Source organism: Spodoptera frugiperda, chromosome 11 (assembly GCF_023101765.2).
Source record: "Spodoptera frugiperda isolate SF20-4 chromosome 11, AGI-APGP_CSIRO_Sfru_2.0, whole genome shotgun sequence".
Lineage (NCBI taxonomy): Eukaryota > Metazoa > Arthropoda > Insecta > Lepidoptera > Noctuidae > Spodoptera > Spodoptera frugiperda.
In genome coordinates, this window is record NC_064222.1 from 8,525,428 (window position 1) to 8,548,502 (window position 23,075).

General features: G+C 35.9%; 1 protein-coding gene across 8 annotated transcripts in view; it reads right to left on the minus strand.

Annotated features, from left to right (window-relative positions):
- The window catches only part of LOC118274874 (T-box transcription factor TBX3), a 106,554-nt gene extending 84,483 nt beyond the window's left edge, over nt 1-22,071 (minus strand). For 4 of the 8 annotated variants that reach the window (XM_035592630.2, XM_035592629.2, XM_035592627.2 and 1 more), the window contains exon 1: nt 21,561-22,063. In XM_035592630.2, coding sequence (XP_035448523.1) covers nt 21,561-21,880 — 320 coding nt within the window. In that variant the 5' untranslated portion in view covers nt 21,881-22,063. Of the gene's footprint in view, nt 1-21,560 lie in introns of all 8 variants that reach the window. The other 4 variants (XM_035592631.2, XM_035592628.2, XM_035592632.2 and 1 more) reach the window with 3 other exon arrangements.
- Nucleotides 22,072-23,075: the final 1,004 nt, after the last annotated feature.

The following is a 23,075-nucleotide window of genomic DNA, read 5'->3' on the forward strand; positions in this document are numbered from 1 at the left end:
AGTTGTTCCATCTTTTACTAGAAACCGTCATAGTGTTTTACATGATGCAATTTCTTGCATTCTAGCCAAGTGTCTAAATAGTTTAATATAGCAGTATTTTTAGTCTTACTTATAGCTTAGATTGCACTCCATCGTACAAGAAGCATTTACTCATACTACATCTCTCCAAAATGATAAAACTAACCTCAAAACCGAACAAACCCATCCTCAGTTCCCAAAGACAACCCTCTTTATACCTTAACGACCATAGACCAAAGTTCACCACAGACTATAAACAAGACTATGCCCATAGATAAAATATTATATAAATTCTGTGACTCAATTCGTTATCTGTAGGAATAAATCATGCTACTTAATAGCATTTTAAGTGGTATTATCTCAACTGATTAGAATACAAAGATTCTTCTTCGCTTGGATCAAAGAATCCTTTCTTATGACCTTCGGTCGAGGCTTGAAGATACCAGCATAAGAGGTCCTATTGATAAAATATGATGTCCTCTGTAAAGTGTAGGGTCAGAGCGTCAAATCGCTCAGATACGAGGTTTTTATTTCAGATGAAAGGAGTAATTGTTTACGAAAAATGGTGATTTCTGTTTTTATTTTTTGATGATTACTTGTACTATGGTCGTTGTGTTTCGATGTTTCTCATTTGGGTTGTGGTCTGTTACTTTGTCATTAAATTGGTCGGTAAAGCAAGCGATAAGTTCGGTGTTTTAGTCATTCATAAACCAGGGCCTTTGTTTAACAGTGGACGTCTTCCGGCTGATGATGATGATGATGAAACCATACAGTAAACGAGCTGTACCTGTATAGCTCGTTTGTGACCCCAGTGGTAGAATGAGCTTCAATTTTTTTAAATCATTCTTAATTGTTTAAAATAAATTTAGGTAATACGTGCAAGCCAATCTTGTTCCATCTAATTTTTAACAGATTTACAACTTTATCTATCATAGAATAAAGTCTTAATTTGTAGCCTCAAGTAATTTTACCCCACAAATAACTTTCTTACATCTGGTCATACAATACTACCTGACCTTTCTATGACGTCACAGTCTATGTGTCCATCTATGGGCAACCCTCCTGGTGTTTACAACCAGTTTATAAATTCCTATAATTAATTGGCTAGTTATTAATTTATTTCATTTTTTCTCTCATCAATATGAAGTGCCCTTGTATGGATAGAAATGATTATGTAATCAATATGACTAGTTGGAGATGTGTAAGCGGCATTCTTGATGATAATTTGTCTTTGAGGATAGATGACAGTCTCTAAGCGACACTGATGATGGTAAAATTGCCTTGCCTATTATGGGAATACTAAGAAAATTCAAAGAATTTAGCAAAAAAAATCTCGGTAAACCTCCACTTATATTTTGAACTCTCATTTTGCGTCACATGTTAAATGTCATACGTTGTTGATCTATCACAATATCTCTAATATCATATTATTATCTACATCTATACCAAATTCCATTGAAATTGATACAACAATTTAGCCACATAAGATTACAAACACACTTCCAAAAGAATATTTTTTGCAATTAGCATCTTACCTAAGTCCTTACTCTTCCCAATGTCAAATGGGGGCAATATAGGAGTCTTATAAGTCAATCGGCACCCTTAAGCTACAAGTGGCCAAATTCCGGCATCCATTGCAAATTGGGGAGTTTGGGGACAGAGGGAAACGACTTAACCCATTTTTTACACCTTTTCGGGGAAAGTTGGGTAAATTACTCTTCTAATTTTTAAGAGGGTGTTTTATTTATGGCTAAGTTTGTGTAGTTTTAGCAGCGGCGAAACTTACAGGTAACTTACAGGCATTTATGCGTTATTTTTAGTTGGATGGGACATTAAAACCAATCGAGACTCGATTGTCTTAGCAGGTAATGTCTCATAAGAAGTCTCATAAATTTGAAAATATCAATAAGTAATTTCCATCGCATCATGGGTCTGGATTTTGATATGTAAGATGTAAATAATACTGCACGGTTGGCGCGGTGGTTGGACAACCGGCTGCCGCGCAACGTGTAGTGTGTTTTCAGGTCTTGATATCATGTGTATGTGAACTTGTATGTTTGTAAACGCACCCACGACACTAGAGAAACTCCTAGTATGGGGCATCGTTTAAAACCACCGTCAGATCCACTATCAGAAATCCCCTCAGCGAAGAAAAAAACAGTCTCAATTGTCACAATCCAGTCCCGATTAGCACTTCAACAATTTTTTTCCTTTTTCACCATTAATCTATCCGTTTAATTGAAGGCGACAATAGTGAGAATTCTCCGTAATCTTTAGATTTAAAATGGCAGACCGTGTCTTAGCGAAACTGATTGACGAGCCACACTTTATGAGAGAGGCTAATTAACTTAAGATTCTATTGAAGCTGTGTGCTAATGGATACGGCGTTTAATATTGAGGTTTGTTTTTCTTTTAGTTGTTGAATTGATAAAGATTTTATATGTTTATATGTATTTTGTGGTGTAAAGAAAAACAAAGGCGGTTCCCTTCTTTTAAAAAGCTTTATTATTTCTCGAACATGGTAGTTGATTATTTAAATGTGCAAACACCGACTCATTGCATAATGCCATAGGACCACCTTATAGGACTAGTATTAAAACTCTTTAAAAAAATATCTTACTAATGCCTGTGTGACAGTGAACTACAATATTTAGAAGAGTTGCGATATTATAAAGAACTTTCTCACCCTCTAAAAAATATATATTCTTATAAATGTCTGTGTGTATGTCATTTAATGTCCTCCAGTATATTTATGGTATTACGGTCATGTACCATGGTGGCCATACTTTAAAACACAATGATTGAATATGTTTCGAGTTCCTAATTAGTAGCAATAATCATTTGTCTAAATAGTCTAGTCGGGCGGCGCCGGGTTCGAGGCCTATTCAAGTATAATAAAGTGACATACTACAGGTTAATGCAAAAGGCTCACTCGGGACAAAATGTACTGTATTATCAATGTTTGTGATTTACGTAGAAGAGTTTAATTTAAGTTGTGTGAAAAAATGAATCAATCGCATATGAATGCATTTGTCATCTTCCTCTCTCGACACTGTCGTATGAGCCCAGAAAGTGACTCTCACACTACAGCATTACTACTAAGAGACAATTAGAACCATATCTGTACCGTAAGTATGAGTTTACTTTACGTTGAACTAAAAGGAAAGGAGAGGCGCTCTGATTGGCCGGCGCGAATGAACCAACCACTCAGAGCGCTCCATTTCGATTACTTTAAACGTAAAATAATCTCGTGTTAAGCCTTGTGATAAATCCGAAAACTTCTAACCATGAAATTCCAACCCGACACAAAATTAACACTATTAAAAAGAAACTACTTTAATTCTTAACATCACACGATTACAAAACCAAACTAAATTAACTTAACCTTCTGACCATCCCTACACAATGCCACAACCGAACAGATCAAATAAAACATCGGAGCCTTAACGATAGCAATAAAAGTTAATGTTTTTAACTATAGCACCAAAACAGGGGATTCTTGGCAAAAACTGACGGTGGACCGTGAATGTTTATATACATATTATTTATCTAGGTATTGTAGAGTAGGGAACTAGTTCTGTAAAGTATCTGGGAGTGGTTGTTTTTGTTCTATGCAATTGTCTTTTGTTTTTGAGAAAATTTCGATTTTTTTTTTTTGTTAAGAGAAAATTGTATCTGGCTTTTATTTTATCACTTGTTTTTAACCGACTTCAAAAAAGAACATTCTTAGTTTGACTTGTATGTATTTTGGCCACGTTTGGCTGAATCGATTTTAATGTGGTTTTCAGCATAGTATTTTTTCTGACTCAGGGAAGGTTTGAGGTATAATACCCGACTTAAAAAAAATGGATGTTCGCACTTCAACACGTGTTTTAAGTATTGTCCGCGATTGATTCGTATTTCAAGTCAAACGTAGTTTTCTACAATAAATAAAGACTTAACAGCACCGACATAGAATCACAAATGGGCAATCACAACTCAAACTGCTGTTAAAATAATTCAGTTGCACTACGGAATGGTCAGTGTCAACCAAACGTGTCATTGTGTCATTGACCTCCCAAGGTGATATGCATTACTCTTGAAACATGCAAGGAGAGTGATGAGAAATCCATTGACACACAATGAATTAAAGGTTATTGCTACAATTTAAATGATAAATACAAGCAAAATCAGCTTCATTGATAGACTGGAAGTCCTCTGATGTTGCTGGTGTCCATAGGTGGTGCTGATTGCTTACCATCAGGTAATCTGTGTACTCAATCAACCTTTTTCATGGTATAAGCCGGTAAACGAACAGAATGATCACTTTATGGTAAGCAATTACCAGTGCCCATGGACACCTGAAACACCAGAGGCGTTCCAAGTGCGTTGCCTGTCTTTTGGGTGTTAAGAATTTAAGGGTTGTTGGGGAATCGGGAATTGGGAAGGGGGTAATTGGGCCTCCGGTAACCACACACAACGAAACACAACGCAAGCGTTGTTTCACCCGGATGAGATAAAATGTAGCTGTGAGAACAATTGAATAATTTTGGAGTATGTATCGGTTTCTCAAAGGGTCTCTAGTATTCTGAAATTATTAGTCATAAGTCTGGAATCGCTTCCAATTGCGTAAAAACCAGAACACTACACTACAAAATTGGCACCAATAACATTCTAGAGAACGCTATATTTAGCGGTAATCTAAAGTAATTTTATAACCGAGTTCTAAAATTAACTAATTTACTTACTAACATTGTGGCGTGTAAATGTTATTGCACTTACAGCGGCTTTTACGCTTTTACTAAAGCGATTCACGCTGAGAGAGTAAAGTGTAGTTATTGCAAGTGAAGACCACACGTGTCGTGTGGGGAATAAAATCTATAATTATTAATTATAATAAATTATGCGAGCGTTACTTTGTATGTCTGTTACTTTTGCATCCTTGAACTATATGATAGGAAAGTGTGAAGACAGATTCAAATTTTAGCAAGAACCATATGAAATTGTTTTGAAATTATTCTATAAAGGGTAAATTGGTGGCAAGAACTTTGTATAGAAAATCAATCATTTGCCTTGTACCTAAGTGATCTCATCATTATAATATAACTCTATAAGGAGTAAGGTTTTCTGGAGCTGCGGACTACCGGGTTTACCGGGACTCCGGCTCGAAAAGCAGGAGTAGGAACGGGGTGGTTTTTAGTCAGTGAGAGTCTGACACTCCCTCTCGCCTCGTCCAAGGTGGAACAGGGCATTGGATGACTTTCCCCCTTTAAAAATTGATAAGGAGCTATACACAGAAAAATAGGTACTCAAACTACGCAAAACGCAAAATGCCATTGTAGATAATACTAATAAAACCCAACAGATGTCACGAGCAAAACTAAGTGTTATACCAATAAAATTATTCTTATGTTTGTACGTAATAATTAAACTTGGTTCCTAGACATTGTGAGATGATTTAATATCCATATTTATCAACATTGTTGCAGCGATAATTTATTACGTTTCGTAGTAAAAGGATGTTTTTGAACTCCCTAGGTGGCGCCACCGGCGAGTTACGTCTTGTCGCTGTCAAACGGTTGTTTATTTGTAAACATGATTGTGTACTAGAGAAGCACTAAAACTAAAGTTTATGTTTAATGTTTGTTTTTAGTTTTAGTAGGTGTATTACCTACATGGGAAAAGTGGATTATTTATAAACATAAATGGTGAAAAGTGGGTGTACATTGTATAGCGGCATTACGTGTCGTAATGAGCACCTCTGGCTAACCTCTTCGGGGATTAAAGGCGTGACGTCGCTTTTTAAACTATTCCTTAGTAACTATTTTGTTCTGAAAACAATTGGTAAGGACTGGATTAAGTAACCATTAAATGACTCTGATTACGGCAGTGACTCTTAAATTTGTCTCAAAACTACCACCTACAGGTTACAACCAGAGAATTCAAAAACACTAATCGTCTCTCCACCTTAAAAATCAGTTAGCTAACAAAATAAGAAATGCTGATCACCGAAATTTGTCTTAAAAACTTTAAGCTTAAACAGTAAGTGATACGTTTACAAGAAGTGTAATTAAATGGTCGGTATCTTTAAGATCTTGTTTCTCAAATGCTTTGGTATGTCACCGCGGCGGTGGCTTTGGGAGTTTTTATTTAGGTAGGTATATTTTGTCCCTTTCATTTTGTTTTTAATCTAGGTTTGTTGTGGAAAGGTTTTTGGTTAAGGATTAAGTGTGTTTAGAATAGTAGAACATGAATTTTGGGATGAATAGTGATTGCTAATAGTCAAAATTGGTATCATTTTTGTTAAAGGGGGAAATCATACCAATGATTATACCGCTTTGGACGATGCAAGAGGGAGGCTCAGACTCTTATTAGACTAAAAACCTCGCCGTTCTACTCCTGCTATTCGTATTAAACACACTTGTAAAATTACTTTAAAATAATTATAGTAACTATTCCAATTACAGTTGCCAAGTTTGTGCAAAAGATGTCTTAATTGGATTAAATAAAAAAAAAAAACTATTACATACTAAAATAACCAACCTTTACGTTATTTCATTTACATGAAAAAACCGTAAAAATAAAAGAACTTTTTAAACGTTAATAAATGATGTCGGATTACCACCAAATATGACAGTATTTAGTCGGTTAAATATCTATTAAAGGAGGTATTCCCGGGTCTGTAATTAAGAGGAGAGCCGCGGTGTGATCGTGTCCCCTCGCGGTTTCAGTTCCCTCTTAGAGAGGTAGAGGGACCTTGTCGTGTGTAGAAATGGGGACTAGAAAAATTATTTCATTGGTTTGAAGATTAAAATTGTAGTGTATTGCATGTGTTAGGTTTTTTTTTTTTGAGAGAGGAAAATCATCTTATGTCTTCTCCTGCCTTGGACGAGGCGAGGAGTATCAGACTCTTACTGACCAAAAACCACCTCGATCCTACTCCTGCTTTTTGAGTCGGAGCCCCGGTAACCCGCTAGATAACTGGTATAGCGCTAATTTAGGTATGATTTTTTAACAAGCGAATTTTATTTCAATGGTTTTTAGATGACATTTCTGTAAAACTTTAATTTTTTTAACAACTAAATGTACAGTAAAGTAAAAATCTTCAGGTTATTGCAAAGTTTTTTGCTTTGGACTACTGTAAAAAACACCAATGCCATTACATTTTGATTAACAAACACAATTATTTTGCAATTCATCTAAAACACACAATTTTCTCATGCTTTCTGAACTACTCTTCAATAGTTATATTTCCTAACCTAAAATCATTACAGAACAGGACTATCCCACACCATCTTTGCAGCATGGCCAGCCTACAAGTTTCAGGGAGTAGGGGGCAGAAACTTTGCCGTTTCATTTATCCGTGCCAATGGGGAATTTTAATGCGAATAATTATATTAAATGTAATTGATTCGCAGATTCTTAACTGAAGGAGGTTCCATGGTGATTTGAAAGGGACAAGTGATCTCTGATAAATAGGTAAGTAGCATGTGAAGATGCTTCATGGGTCAAGTGGTTGCAAGTGTGACTGATGATCAGAACAATGAGTTTTTAGTCAGATTCTTGAATTTTTTTCTGATCAGTTCACCACATTGGCACTTATATTGCAACTCTCCATTAACGATTGTCTACCGGAGGCCTATTTACCCGTTCTCCCCAATCTTCCCAATCCCCGATTCCAAAACAAACCTTAAATTCCTTTCCCCCAAAAGGGCGGCAATGCACTTGTAACGCTACTAGTGTTTTGGGTGTCTATAGCGGCGGCGATTGCTTAACATTAGGTTATATTCGTTTGCTGGCTTATACCACAAGAAAGAAATAAATCAGAATATATTATCATTGGAGAAAAAAAAAATTGGTTTCTCTCATCAATCACAATCTTTAACAATTCAAATTGTAAGTGTTAAACTGGGCTAATATATCCTAGATTACTGGATAGGCAAACATAATTTCAATCTATGGAATCTGGTATTTTGTAGGCTCGTCCAGAACAACATGGAACTTGTCAAATAAAAGGTGTGAAATGGGTGTAGCATTTTATGTCTCTTGAAATGGGTCACCAACACCAAGCCAAATTTCACATTATCACGAAACGGTTTTATAAAGCAAATTAATTATAATTATTTGTCATTTGAAGGTGATAGTCTAACAAATTGTTATTATCTATGCATTATAAATTTATAACGAGGTTTAGATAGGTTCACAATAGGCTATTAAGTTAAATAGCATGCGTTATTCTAAGGCGGTTGTAGGCGCTATTAATTTCACCCTTACTTTAAAATTACACTAGCGCGCAGATAAGCTGCGCATTCTAAATTCAAAAACCGAGTAAAGGAAACATTATTCACACCTACATTCTTTTTTCAAATTCAATTTTTTATTACATTTTTTTACAAGCCAGTATCAAAGAAGTTTAAAATTTAAAGTATTTTTATCTTGTTCCATTTTTAATTTAGTGTTAAAATCCCGTAGTTATAGATAAGATAAAATAGCAAGGAAAAAAAAAACAAAGTAGAATGTTGCCACACGGAGCGTTAAGCGTGAAAAAAAGTTCCCACTTTAGCACTACATACACAAACGGTGTTGCCATCTAATGAATATTGACAGCAATTATTAGTAAGACAAGTTCTCACTACGAACGGTTCTAAATATGAATATTACGTGGAATCGTGCCATGGAGAGTTTTCAACGATTTTTCTTTTTATTGTGATCGCTAGAAATCATAAATATGGGCGGTGGTACAATTTTACACGCTGATGCTGTTTCGTAAATAAAGCAGTTTAATTGGTAATTTATTTAGATTAGAAATGCTTCGTTTGGTCTAATACGAGTATTGTCTGATTTTAATAATTTTGTATCATTGTTTGAGTTATAAACGATTGTCGATCACGGTGCTTCAATATGTATTTCATTACTTTTAGCTTATTTTACCAACATTGATATTAAGTCCCATCAGAACTTAACTAGAATTAATTAACAAATTACCACTAAAGTATCACAAGTCTGCCAAAAACTTGCAACCGCTAGCCATCTTTGTAAACGCAACTTCTCTCACAAGGAGAATAGGTGAGTAGCCGCGACGCGTTTGCGGGGACAGCGACGCCTCGAGGCGCCGTTGTCAAATATTTAAAAAGTAAAAAGGCTGAATGGAGTACTTCTAAGCTTTTCGATGTATTTAGCCCATTTATAAAGTCATTGATGAATGATGATAAAGATATGATTGAAATTGAAAGCTTGCATTGTGTGTGTGAGGTTACCGGAAGCCCAATTACCTCCCTTCCCAATCTCCGATTCCCAAACAACCTTTAAATTCCTAACCACCAAAAAGGCTGGAGTGGTTTTTGGTCAGTAAGAGTCTGACACTCCCTCCTCACCCAAGGCGGGAGAAGACATTGGATGATTTTCCCCCCTCAATAAAAAAAGCTAGAAACAGCACTCAATATTAATATTGCCCAACGTGAGAATCAAAACCAACACTCCACAAACAAACCTAATCAATTTAACCTACCACAAAAACACTACACTACTTAACCCTAAACAGCAAGTACCATCAATAAAAACTTTGTACAACGTGAAATGGCCACCTTATACCATAATTGATTTATTCAGCTCGCGTGTATAGCAAATGTTATTACAGTTCATATCGGGTACTACATACCTACTATCACTTTAAATGGTTATAATATCGGTACTGAGTACCGAGTGACAGTTTTTTTCTATCAAATTACTTTAATAGGCGTTGTAGGGTTAACGTTTGTAATTTTTTTTTATCCATTTTTGTTGTATTTATTGGCGTTGTTAGGTTAGTATTTGTAGCTAACGTTGTAAATGCTCATGTTTGTTTGTTTATAATGATCTTACGTCTAAACTGTTGAAGCGATTATGATGAATTACTGTATAGAGTGTGTTTATAAGACCTTAACACAAAAACGACTGAACAGATTTAGATGCAACTTTGACATACAGATTGTTCAAGACCAAGTACCATTAGTATGAGTTTGCTTTACGTTTAAAGTAACTGAAACAAGAGCGCGTTCGGCGCTCTGATTGGCCGACTCGAATAAACCAACTAATCAGAGCACCAAACGCGCTCTCGTTTCGATTACTTTAAACCTAAAGCAAACTCATACTAAGGGTTCTGATTGATTAGTTTTTTCTAAGAATTAAAAAACTCGTACTAAGGATACTGTACTAATCTTTAAAATACAATACAGACTTTTAGGGTCTATAACAACAAAACTGCAAGCATATTTAAAATTCAAAGCACAAACATAACACCCTCTCTTTCCTTGTCAATATCTATATAACTACATAGAGTAAGTAGGTACTTATAAACTAATAAAACATGGCGTAGCATGCATTGAAATAATTAATCAGTCATCACTTGTATCATTTAGATACTGTTGCTTTAGTCACGGCAATCTAGGGTTGCCATCTTTCCAACTGAACTTTTAGTCTCACTTGCGTCACTAGTCATTCAGGCGGTAAGCGTAGTCATAGGTGTAGTGTCAAAGTAGGTGATTTGATGATAGTTTTCTCCCATCAAAAAAGGGTTACCATCAATCTCCTTTCTCTTTTTCCTCTGATACGTCCGTTAAGGCGTTTTGTGCCCTTGCTTTACGTTAAACGAAAACGAAACGAGAGCGCATACGACGCTCTGATTGGTTGGGCCACTCGTGCCGGCCTATGAGAGTTTTCATTCTCGAATCAGGGTTTTTGAAATATCTTTTCGCAAATGGCATTTCCGTTTGTATGAATTAAAGTAGATTTAATGTCGCGATAAAGAAAAAAATAATCCAAAATCTTTGGATCGATCATCGACAAAAACTCTATGAAACAAAAATCGATCTTAATATAAAGAATTTATATTCAGATCGGTTATTAAAATCGTCAGTTAGACATAGCCAACCCTACAACGAATCTCAACAACGTTCACATACTAAATAAATTGTTGAAGCGACTTGTGAATGTAAGAAAAACGTCACATTAACAGTCTCTTGCGCACCCATCCGTTGTATTAGATGACTGTTGCAATTATAATTGTATCTTAATGAGAGTTGTATTCACACCACTTTCAGCTAATTTTAATGGGCACTAAATTGTAGATAGACCGTGTGTGATGAAGGAAAAGAAAGTGTTTTTGCAATGTTTTTAAGAGAAGATAGTTATTACTACCTACTCAATATATTTTATTTCGTATTACACTTCTTGCACATTGTATTTAATGGTGGACTTAATGAGTACCTAGTGGTAGGTATTCTCTAACAGTCAACCTTTGGCTGATGCAGAGAGACACAAAGTAAACACAACGCAAGCGTTGTTTCACTTCGGTTTTCTGTGAGGCCGTGGTGTCACTCCGGTGGAGCCGGCCCATTCGTGCCGAAGCATGGCACTCCCATACTTATTAAGTGTATTCAAAAGATATGATAATATGACTTTTCGTCGGTTAATTTAAGTATGAGTTTGACAGTTCTTCTATACATAGTAAGTACAGGTTTTATGCTCAAGTAGGTAATCTAAACATAGTTTTATATGGCTTTACTAATAACACTAATATACTAAAATTAGTGTTAGTAATGTTTAAAAATAATATTAATTCATCCACAATTCATCCATACTGGCCTCTTACCGTCCCCTTCTTACGAAATTAATTACAATATCACCGAGAATTGTGATAAGTGCGGCCATTATCGCTTTGTTTACATATCGAGTTACTTGCCGCGCCCAAAAGATGGCGGCATAGTCGAATTACTTATGACTGAACGGTTACACTTACCTACAGCTGATTTTATACTCATCTTGTAGATTTTATAATTGACCTAGTGTCTCACCCCAGCTTCGCAAAATTGCAATGGTGATATATTATGCATGTATTATACATATAAACCTTCCTCTTGAATCATTCTATCTATTAAAAAAACGGAGGTAATAATTAATGAGTTATGCTTTTGGTGTTCACACATTATATGCCTATAAGCCAATAAGTCTTGATCTATCTATATGTTAATGTTGCACCTTAATCTGTTCAGTTATTTTTGCGTGGAACTGTGATAAACAGTTCATTTATATGTACCTATAGTTATTAGATTTTTGTAAATGTCGAATTTTTTATTCGATGTAATGGATACACCTGCCGATAGTATCTATCTTGGCACCACATAGGTCATCAAAATCGCTTCAGCCGTTTAGGCATAAGATCATTAGGTACAAACGAACTAACAAAACCATAATCTCCTCGCTTAGCGAAAAGATTGGAGATTGGTGTTTAAAAAAGTTCAGATTTTTCAGAGGGCGCTTGCAGATATTATAACAACATTTTTTTTCGCACAATCCAAAACCAACATAGAGTTGTTTATACACTTCAAATAATAATTTAATAAATGATTCATGCAAACATGGAAAAAAGACATAACTACAAAGCTTTACTAATCACAAATCAACTTTAACACTTGCCGATAGAGTACATAATCGCGTGTTGCGATAATGTGCTGTAATTAGCACATATATACTGTCACTATACATAATGGGTGGTCTGTGAAATAAATAGCCACTCGGACATAGAGTTGTTGGTTTTTTTTTAATTAGCTTATCTATGACTCTAGAGTATAACTACTGATGTATCAAGGCAGTTGCGTTTTATTTTTTTACTAGCTACTTCCGCGCGGTTTCACCCGCTCTGCTTGGCTCCTATTGGTCATAGCGTGATGTTTTATAGCCATATAAAGAATTATTCAAATCGGACCAGTAGTCCGGAGATTAGCGCGTTCAAACAAACAAACTCTTCAGCTTATAATATTAGTATAGATATTTTTTTATGTCGTCACGCCTTTTATCCCCGAAGGGGTAGGCAGAGGTGCACATTATGGCACGTAATGCCACTACAATGTACATCAACTTTTCAAAATTTATGTTAAGTACCATGTGTGGGTGAGCCTATTGCCATATACTGGGCACATTTCCAGACTCCGTGCTACTACTGAGAAATTGTCTAAAAAGCCTAGTAATACTTCACCCGACGTGGGAATCAAACCGGAGACCCGAGAATAAGTTTAGTGATATTATGTCAAAATTGATTGTTACTATTTGAATTATGTATATTTAAGTTACGTACTTATTAAAATACTCTGATAAAAATAAGGTCAATGGCCGAATACAGATAGATAAATTAATTCATAAAAATGTAATCATTTTATTTATAAGTTTTCATTCACAATTTTGTTTCTTTTTATTAATGGATAGTTTTTGTGTCCGTTTATGTTACTAAGCTCCTAAATGGCTGCACCAATTTCGATGAGGTTTTTTGTACTTTTTTTTGTAATATGGTGATTAATTTCGGTAGTTTTAGTAATGTTTTATGTAGGTACTATAAAACTTGATATTTTAAAGTATTTTGCTAAGCACAAATAGATAGGAATAAACAATTTACAGAGAACTTCAAAGAAAATGAGAAGTTTCTCCATTCGACGGCATATTTTTCAGTCGAACAGTTATGGAATATGCAAGTTTGTGACCTATCAACAACATACCTAATCAATGCAAATAACGAACATTTAACCAACATCAATAAGGACTATTTTGGCATAACACATTCGTAACAAAATCTACACATATAGCCTAATGATAAACTCCTCAGTTGGCGCCTAGATGCCCTGGAGAAGACCTGTATAATTACTAAAATAAACAACAAGAGTTGCCCTCAAATTAATAAATCTTTGCCAATATTAATAATAGTAAATAATTGAACAGATATTATTGTGTACTTGTAACTATTCATATAATAATATTAAGATGTCATCTGTCCGTCGTTGTGTCAATAATTAGATGCATGTTGATAGTCCATAGATGCTTTGTAAACGCACTAGTAACTAATTTAACACTGTCAAAAATATATCTGTCACTACAAATACCTTACAAAACGACAGAGATAGCACGATATTTCAGTACAACTTAAAATAGAGTTGCGTTTCAGTGTTCTGGGGGGGCCTAGGTACTCCGGTTCTCGAATCCGAAGTTTCGTTTAATTTTCGGTCGTAGGTTTTATTGATTTACTAATAGAATTAATTGAAATATTTTTTTATTTTTAATTTCGTATCATAACCTATTTATTTATCTTCATTTCATTCGTTCATTTTTGTTCACGAAAGTAGCAATAAATAGAATTGTAGTATGCAATCTGCGAAGTTTTTTCGTTCGTTCGTTAAATTAGAGTAGGCCCCCTAGTGTTACTCTCTTCAAATCAAGAATGACTAACACATCTGTCTATCCCTCTCACGTAGAAAGGCGTAATATTACACTATTTATATACAAAGTTATTGATTACAAATTGCAGCCGTTTCTCCTTTGACATAGCGTTATCAATAAGGAATGTTTGCTTGTAGTAATTATGTCCGTATTTAAACAACTTGTGTTTAGAAACATGCAATCAATTGATATCTTAATGCTATTTGTTAGACTGTCGGTAATTCCTCAAAGAAGAAAGATAATTAGAAGATAAACATATTAATAAACATGGGTTTAATTCGCCAAAGGGCAGACTGGAGTGTGATAAATGTTGCATCCGATTTTCGTCTTTGTCGCACATTATGTAAGTTGTGATTATGAGTCTTATGTAGTTTAGGAAGAGTTCTAATTGCTATATTACCTAATTAGCTACTAGGTACATTTTCCTATTACGTGACTCCGTAATACTATGAAGAAATTTGAAAATTCGTTGTGGTAGGTACTTAGTTGACTCCTTGATACTTAGTTGACCATATTATGTTTATTTAAACAACTATGTGCTATTTATTGTAACTTATATTTTATCTTACAATTGTTAATTATTATTGCCGACTGCACTCCACACACTGACTTAGTATAACAGTGCGACCATCATGCACTAGAGTTGGGACATAACCTACTTACTATTTAGTGATATAATTGGGCCTATCTTCAATTTTTTTAGGCGTTGGACTAACATTTAGGACACCTAAGAGCAACCGCGAAAAACCTAGATAGTTTTATACACTCAAAAATGAATCTAAAATTGTATCTACACACAAACCAACACACGAACAAAACTATACTTTGATCTACAAAACCAAGGAAAACACAGAATACTTACCTTAATAACAGTCTAAGCGATATTTTTCGAATCCTGCGCAGCGATTAAGTTATTATTACAGCGCCGTGTCTATACCGTTTAAGATTGATTTTATGGATAAATCTATGGTTAAACCATAGTTAATTTATTACTTAGCAGTTTATAAAATGGTTTTATAAAGGTTAGTGCGCCTACGTAATTATAGTCTAAGGTAAATTTATTTGTATTGTTTATTTTATGCCGTGATTTATCCCTATTGGGCAAAGATTTTTTTTAAAGTTACTGTTGTTAGTTACTAGTCAAAGCTTTGGAATTACTTTAGATAGAAATTCGTTGGATAAAGTCCTCTAATAGATTTCTTTTAAATTTCACCGAGAGAAGTGGAAACTAGCGTTTTCTTTTCTTCTCTTCCAATATCTTTTTCTGATTTATTTCGTTAAGAGATCCAAGACAGTTATTCTCGTCCCTGACTTCAGTGTTCCGGTATTTTCATGGTTTTATCTACTGTAGATCCTGGCTTACAGGAGTTGCAGCGGTTTGGGAGGTTGTGGCGGGCTTGTCCCATAAAAAGAAATGGCACTCAGTAGGTATTTTGGCAATACCTAATTCTCTAAAAACAAGTGATTGATATTGATTAACCATACTAAAAAATAATTTAACTCTTAGCTTAAACCACAAAACACCTTTAAACAATTCTCAAAAAATTCTAACTATAACAATCCAAGACAAAAAAAAAGGTTTCCACGCACCAAAGAGGTTGGATGAAAAAAAAAACAAACTATAATAAAAAACAAAGTCACGTAATCAAATGTTTGTCTACGAATGATATGTCATTTGATAATGTGACAAGCGAGAATGACATTGCGTAGAATGTCAAACTACTTATGTGTCGGTTGTAATTATATGCGCATGGGCACATTTTGACCTAAGTTTTAGGCTACTGTATTAGGTAATTACCTATATTGTACGCCTTAATTTTTATTACGTTTTATTTTTTATTTTCAAATCTTTCAATTAGTTTTTCGTTAGAAAAATTTACTTGTATAAACTGTCAAAGGGATTTGGTATCTTTTTTTTGGACTAAAGATATTATTTTTTTCTTTTTGTCACGAAAAACGAAATTGCTTTTTTTATTTATTAAAAATACTAGCTAGCCCGGCAAACTTCGTACCGCCTCAAACATATTTTTCTCACCTTTTTAACCTTCACTGTACTTAATTCAAGACCAAAATTTGCTAAATCGGTCCAGCCGTTCTAGAGTTTTAGCGAGACTAACGAACAGCAATTGATTTTTTCATATGTACAGAGATATAAGATTAATGAAGTACCTACTATCTACAACTTATTTTTGTACATGCTTAAGTATAAAAGCCTAAACATAGAAATTCAACTTTAAGTTCGTTAAGTTGGATCTAGCATTCCTTGGAAGTTGGTTCAAAACTCATTGTGAATTCCACTCTACAAGTCCCTACCATAAAATAACCATGTAAATATGTAATACAATGTTTTTGTTACAGATTAGCCCCCCCTAACCAACTCCTAGGCGTGGTTGCAAGATAGATTAGGGGGTAAGTTGAAATATGAGGTCTGATCCGCCTACTTAGGGGTCCCTTGCACTTGAAACTTAGATTATCTAATATTGGATATAAGTAGGCCTCTTTGGTTGAGTGGTTGTGATTGTTACTGCTTAGTAAGGTGTATTGGGTTTGATTTTCGGTTCGACAAACTAATTGCTGCTTTGTTTTTGCTGAAAATTCGCTGTTAAAGCAGATTTTTAAGAGCCTAGAATAATTGTGCGATGCTTTTCGATATTTAACTGTAAAGTAAGTAAGTGATAAGTTTCGTCACGCCTTTTATCCTTGAAGGAGTAGGCAGAGGTGCACATTACAGCACGTAATGACACTATACAATGTACACTGATACTGATAATAGACTCATTATTTCTTACAAACTTATTTAAGAACACTACTATGAAATCACTTATACATGTTTAGGTACTATACAATATACTACTATACTATACTGTAGATCTGATATAAAGAAAAAAAATCTGTTGCAAGAATGGTGAGTAAATTCAAAATAATGTCAGCACAAAGTTTACAAGCAAAAGTTCGGGCACTTATTTTGAAAGACTCGGAAAGCGTAGCGCCACCGAAAAAAAAAAATTGTCCGTCATGTTTTCTTTTTTTTTTCTTACACCCCGAATTCGGGGAGATTTTTCTCACAAAACGCGCTTTGATGTTTAAGTGTTACCCGTTCTTACTCTTCCCGTTCCCTTTACTGATTCGTTGCGTCCTCATTCAAGTGAACTTATTTTCTTATGCTAGCATTTGATCTTTTATTTTTGCTCTATTTGTTTTACTTTAAAAAAAGAAGGATACACAACTTTTTTATAGAAACGGTATGACTATAATTTGACAGTTATGTTGTCACACACTATTTTTTTTTAAGATTGAACTAGCGGATGATGCCAGAGTTTCTATGAAATCTGATCCCACCTTCCAATAGTGTTACATCATTAGATAGGTAATATTGAGCTGAATAAAAGTTACTATGGCGCCAAGTTACAAATCTTAGTCCGTTCAGAGTTATTCTTTATTAAACACTAGCGACCCGCCCCAGCTTCGCATGGGTGCATTGGTGATATATTATGCCTGTATTATACATATAAACCTTCCTCTTGAATCACTCTACCTATTACAAAAAACCGCATCAAAATCCGTTGCGTAATTTTAAAGATTTAAGTATACAGACAAACAGACAAAAATAGCGACTTTGTTTTATACTATGTAGTGATGCTAGTTTTATCATTACGGAGCGTTTTTTATCGGTATTGATGATTTTTTGGGTCTTGAAAATGCAGAATGAAGAGTGATATAGGCTACTTATTTTTGTTTGATCACGCGACCAATGCCGTGGGTTACAACTAACAAGTAAATCTAGTAATAGAAAAGTTTTATTCTATATTTAGTTATCACTAAAGCTAAATATAGTAATAATAGCGTAGCGTGAAATAGTTTTAGTCAACACTAACATACACTGCTAACAATTTATTCAGTTTCCTAGAAAATAATAATGTTTTACTAACCAACGAACAAACTAATTCACGGTAAAAATAATTACCTATAGCGTGAATTTTAAACTGTTTTCAACTATGCTTCCTAGAATGTGAACATAAATAAATAAATAATTATGCGTCGAATTATAAATTATTAAATATAAATAGTTTTATGAATGAAATGATTAACATGTTTAAAATGAATGAACTCGATTGACCCACAAATTATTAAACAATAATAAATAAACATAAATAAAATAATAAATTAATAGTCTCTACGTAATAAGAACGTTACAGTGAATTAATACCAAAAAAATAAGATGAGAGCGTTTTTTTTTTATTTTGTTTTTTCTGTAGTCCGCCATCTTGCGCGGCAAACATTTTTAAGTTTTTTTTTTGTTGAAATCAATTTTGTTAAGTATTCGTCTCCAAGTCGTATTTGTAATCTATGTTATATGGTTTCAATGACTTTGAATTTAAGCTGTGGTTGTGTGTAATAAACTCAAAAACCTAAAACGATTCTTTAATCGTTATTTTCTTTAGTTAATCGGAAAATTAGAGCTATAGTTAGGAACTACCGACTCATAATATAATAATGAGGAACAAATTGTTTTGTTGGTACTGTTCATTTTTTGTTTATTTTACTCTTAAGGTTTCGAAACTATTGAACTGATTTTGACCGTTCTTTTTCTAGTTAATAGAAGTGTACATTATAGAGAGCCTATAGGCTATTATTTTTCCGAGTGAAGCCGACACGGACAACTAGTTCTTACAATAAAAATTATAGAACGAATCGTTTCAGATAAAATAAAACTTCTTACATTAATCGTTAAATAGAAATAAATCTCAGTAAAATAAAATAAGTAAATATGACTATGGCATTCTATAGTAAAAAAAAATCTTAAAATAGATTAGTTATCTAATCTGTAAACGCAAGCTTTTATTTTACAGTAACTAGGTAGTTAAAATGGATTAAATTATCGATCTAGCCGATGTCTACCAATTTATTAGGAGATATAATTATTTAAAAAAAAATCATAAACAATAGTTGTAGTAGCCATGTAACCATAAATCATATAAAACTAAATTTTGTTTACTTTTAGACACTTTTGAAAAGTTAATTCTAATTTCGAACCCGCCGCGCGCCATGTTGATTGTTGACTTAGCAGACAGACGTCATTAAAATTTTATTTTTTCACACATTACACTAAACAGTGTTGGGGAACACACGTTTTCGCGTGTCGCGTATTCGGTCACGTCAAATAAATTTGTCAGTAGTGATGTGCGTGCGTTACATTGTTTTATTACATGTTAGGTAGGTACCTATGAAATGGAGAGGTACCTAGTAGCACATAAAATTTTTCACGCACCATACCGTATTGTAAATAGTTGAACTATAATTCTCAGAAAACACGACAACTACATGGGTTACATGCGTGGTTAGATCTGACGTTTCCTATTTTCTTTTTTCTACATTTGGGTCGACCTTTGACCGCTATCTCGCCTGATGGTAAGTGATGATGCGGCCTACGATGGAGCACGTCTGCCCATAAGCAACCTATTCACTCGGGCTTTGAAGACACCCAGGTTATACCCATCAGGAAACACAGACTCCGGCAAGGAGTTCCACTCCCTAGCAGTTCGCACAAGGAAGCTTGAAGCTTGTTTCCTATTTTTTACTGTTTTTTCGGTATAAAAAGGTTAATTTAAGTTTGTGTGTAAATATTATTGTGTATATTTTGAGTTAAGAGCCTGTGTTTAATTGTATTAAGTAAGTAATAAGTTTGAGTATCGCTCTTAAAAAGTTCCTTCAGCAAAAAAGTTTTGAGTTCGAAACTAGAAATATCTTTACATCAAATTACCTAATAGACGAGGTATGAAAAATTAAGTATAACTAGTAATATTAACTAGTGCGTCATTTAGGTAATAAAAAATTATTAGACACGTATTATTTATTTTGTCATATAAGATAACAATAGGAGATAGAGAACGAATGAAAGTTTAGGAATAGGAGCAAATACGTAATCTTTGAAAGTATTTGTTTCGGTAAGAAAATAAAAAATATTTAAAAAAAAACTACAAGACGGAAATAAAATAAAAAATTAATCATCTAGTTACCCTATTCTTAAAACAACTTCTTTATAACTAATTAAAATAGCGAAAAGTTTTTGATAAATGCCCTGTCAATAATGTGACACAAACATGTCAGAATTATGCATGTTTCAAGAAATTAAAGCTTGTTTATTTGCATAATAGTATTCATCTCGAAATTACCTGCCAACTGCAATTTATGGAAGCATTAATCAGGTAAACAAAACAGAATTAAATACACCAAAATGGCTAAGAAGGCAATAAATAAGAGCCTTTTCTTATTTTAGAATAGATTATCTAAAATGTTATTAACTATTTATCATAAATAATATGATATAAATAATACAGTTTCAATACAAACAGTTTTAAACCAGTGTTTGTTTTCTACAGAAACAGCCAAAAAGATTTCTTGTCAGTTCTTTTAGAACGTATTCATTAAACAAACATTTACTTTTCACGTCGATTTTCGTCAGACATTTTAGCATAAAAATGTTCTTTCTCAGTTTTTCGACAGTCATACACAAGGAATAAACTAGGAAACAAAATAAAACTACAGTTTGAGCCTCGCGGGGTAATTAATGCGACAACACGTTCCGACGGATGATAGTTTTTGGCGAAAAAATACGCCTATGCTGACATCCCACCCTACGTGAGCGCGAAAAATAATTAGCAGAACTTGTTCACAACTAATTACTATGAAATACCTACAAAGACGGACCAATAAAACATCGCACTAATGTTCAGTTAAACCAACTCAGTGCTCTAAAACAAATAAACACCGGAACGAAACGCCTACACCTAACCATAAAATAGAGCAGCTTTAATAAGACCGGTAAATGTAATTAGGCAAGCACCTTTGTATGTATGAAATTTATTTTATCCTCTGGTGGCAATTATTCGAGCAATGTGACGTAATAGCGTGACTGGTGGGCCACAATTACTTAAATAACTTGCGCTAAACTTTACTGGATTTCGGTCTCATTATTTTGATATTTGATTTCACTCTAGAATGCGTACCTCATTATTTATAGTTCACCCATTTATGAAAGGTAACAGTTTACACTGCAAGCGAATGTTCAAAAAGGCCTAACTATTAATTGTTTTTGTAAACAAGTCCATGTGACTCCGCGAGCGGCGCCCCGCGCGGGGCCCAGCGCGGTGCGACGAGGTTATCTACAGGCCCTGCTCATCTGCTCACTTACCGGTCAGTGCAGGTGCTAGCGTATCGTTTGGCAGTTCATATCACACACAACACTGGCACGTTCGCGGTTTACAGACACGATCACAGACGTCGGTAGCGAGCGACGCGATGCGGCACGGGGCCGTACTGACCTGCCACTCTTGGTGATCACCATCTCGGTGCCCAGCTTGTGGAACTTCTCCCACAGGTCCTTGCCTTCGAGCGTGACCTTGGGGTCATCGACAACACCGTCGTCGTCAGGCGGCAACGGTGCGTACGGCGGCGGTGGCGGCTTGAGCAGCGGACAGGGCGCGGACAGCGCGGCGGCAGCAGCAAGCGCGGCTGGCAGGTACGGCGGCGGCGGCAGCGCGCCCGCCGTCAGCAGCGCCGACACCGAGAAGTCGCTCGGCCGCGGCGCCAGCAACGGGTGGAACGCGACGGCGTCGCGCCGCTCCGCGCCCTCGAAGCGCATGCCCGCGCCGCCCGGGGCCCACGGCGCGCGCTCCACGACCGGCGTGCCCGTCGGCTCCAGCGGTCGCGCTCGCGCCCGCTCATGCAACGTCCATAACGCGCCGGCTGGCGGCTCGTGCGACACTCGCTCTTCCCGTGGCGACACCCGCTCGCGCGGCAGGCGTCAAACGACTGGCCGCCGGCGGCGCCGCGCGCGACACCCCTCCCGCGCGCGCCGCCCAATCGCGCGTGTTTCCCCGCGCGCCCCCGCGCCGGGCGGGGCTCCGCGGCGCCGCGTTGTTTTTTGGTCGCAGGCGAGGTGTCCGCCGCCGCCACACCTCGCGCGCGCTCCGCTCCGCTAATCTGGTTAATGCGGCGCGCGGGGGACACAGCACCGCGGCGCAGCACGCAGGCGGCCAGACATCGCGCCCGCGCCCGCGCCCGCCGCCTCCTTCTAATTGGACACGTTTCCGTTGGTTCATCAATTGAGCTCGTTACGGCGTATCTTTGTGCGGCGCGCTAGAGATGCGGCCGCCGCGGCTGCCGGCGACACTAACTCCATGCTAAACTTTTCTTACTGTCTGTAGCTGCTGGGCGGCTGAGCTGTGCCTACAGCACTGAACAACTAATTTAAGTTTGTTTGTACCACTCAGACTCAGACTTTCTTCGCGTTTCATTTTGTTTTGGAATTTCACACAGTTCTAGTACCTAGTTACATAGTTTACAAGTAACTTATCTCTGGATCAATGTTGAACACACTCTCGCTGTTTATGAGAATATTTTGACTTACTTTAATGGCTCGACGAATTTAGTTTCTTTACTCTTCTACTTTAGGAGCTACTCTGATTAAGTTGAGCGCTAAGATTCGTTTTCACTGACACCGCTGCTCTGTCTGCCTGATATTTAACAGCGTGTGAAGAGCTTCACTATAAAATATAGAAATGTGTCGGTGGCTAGTTTACTTCTCACTGCTATTGTTCATGAATAATGTATAGCGGGCTATAATTTAGTGTTGAATTAACACTATTAAAAATAATTATGATGAGTAGGTATTTTTTGCCGCAGCGGTCGGTAGGTTAGGTACTTAGTGTGTGGTTATTTATCTTTCTACATTATTTTTCTCCCGATCTAGTACACCATCGCAAGTAGGTATTTATTATGTGTTTTCAGTAGATATTTATTTGATTATTCCTACGATTCTTAAAAAAATGTTTAGG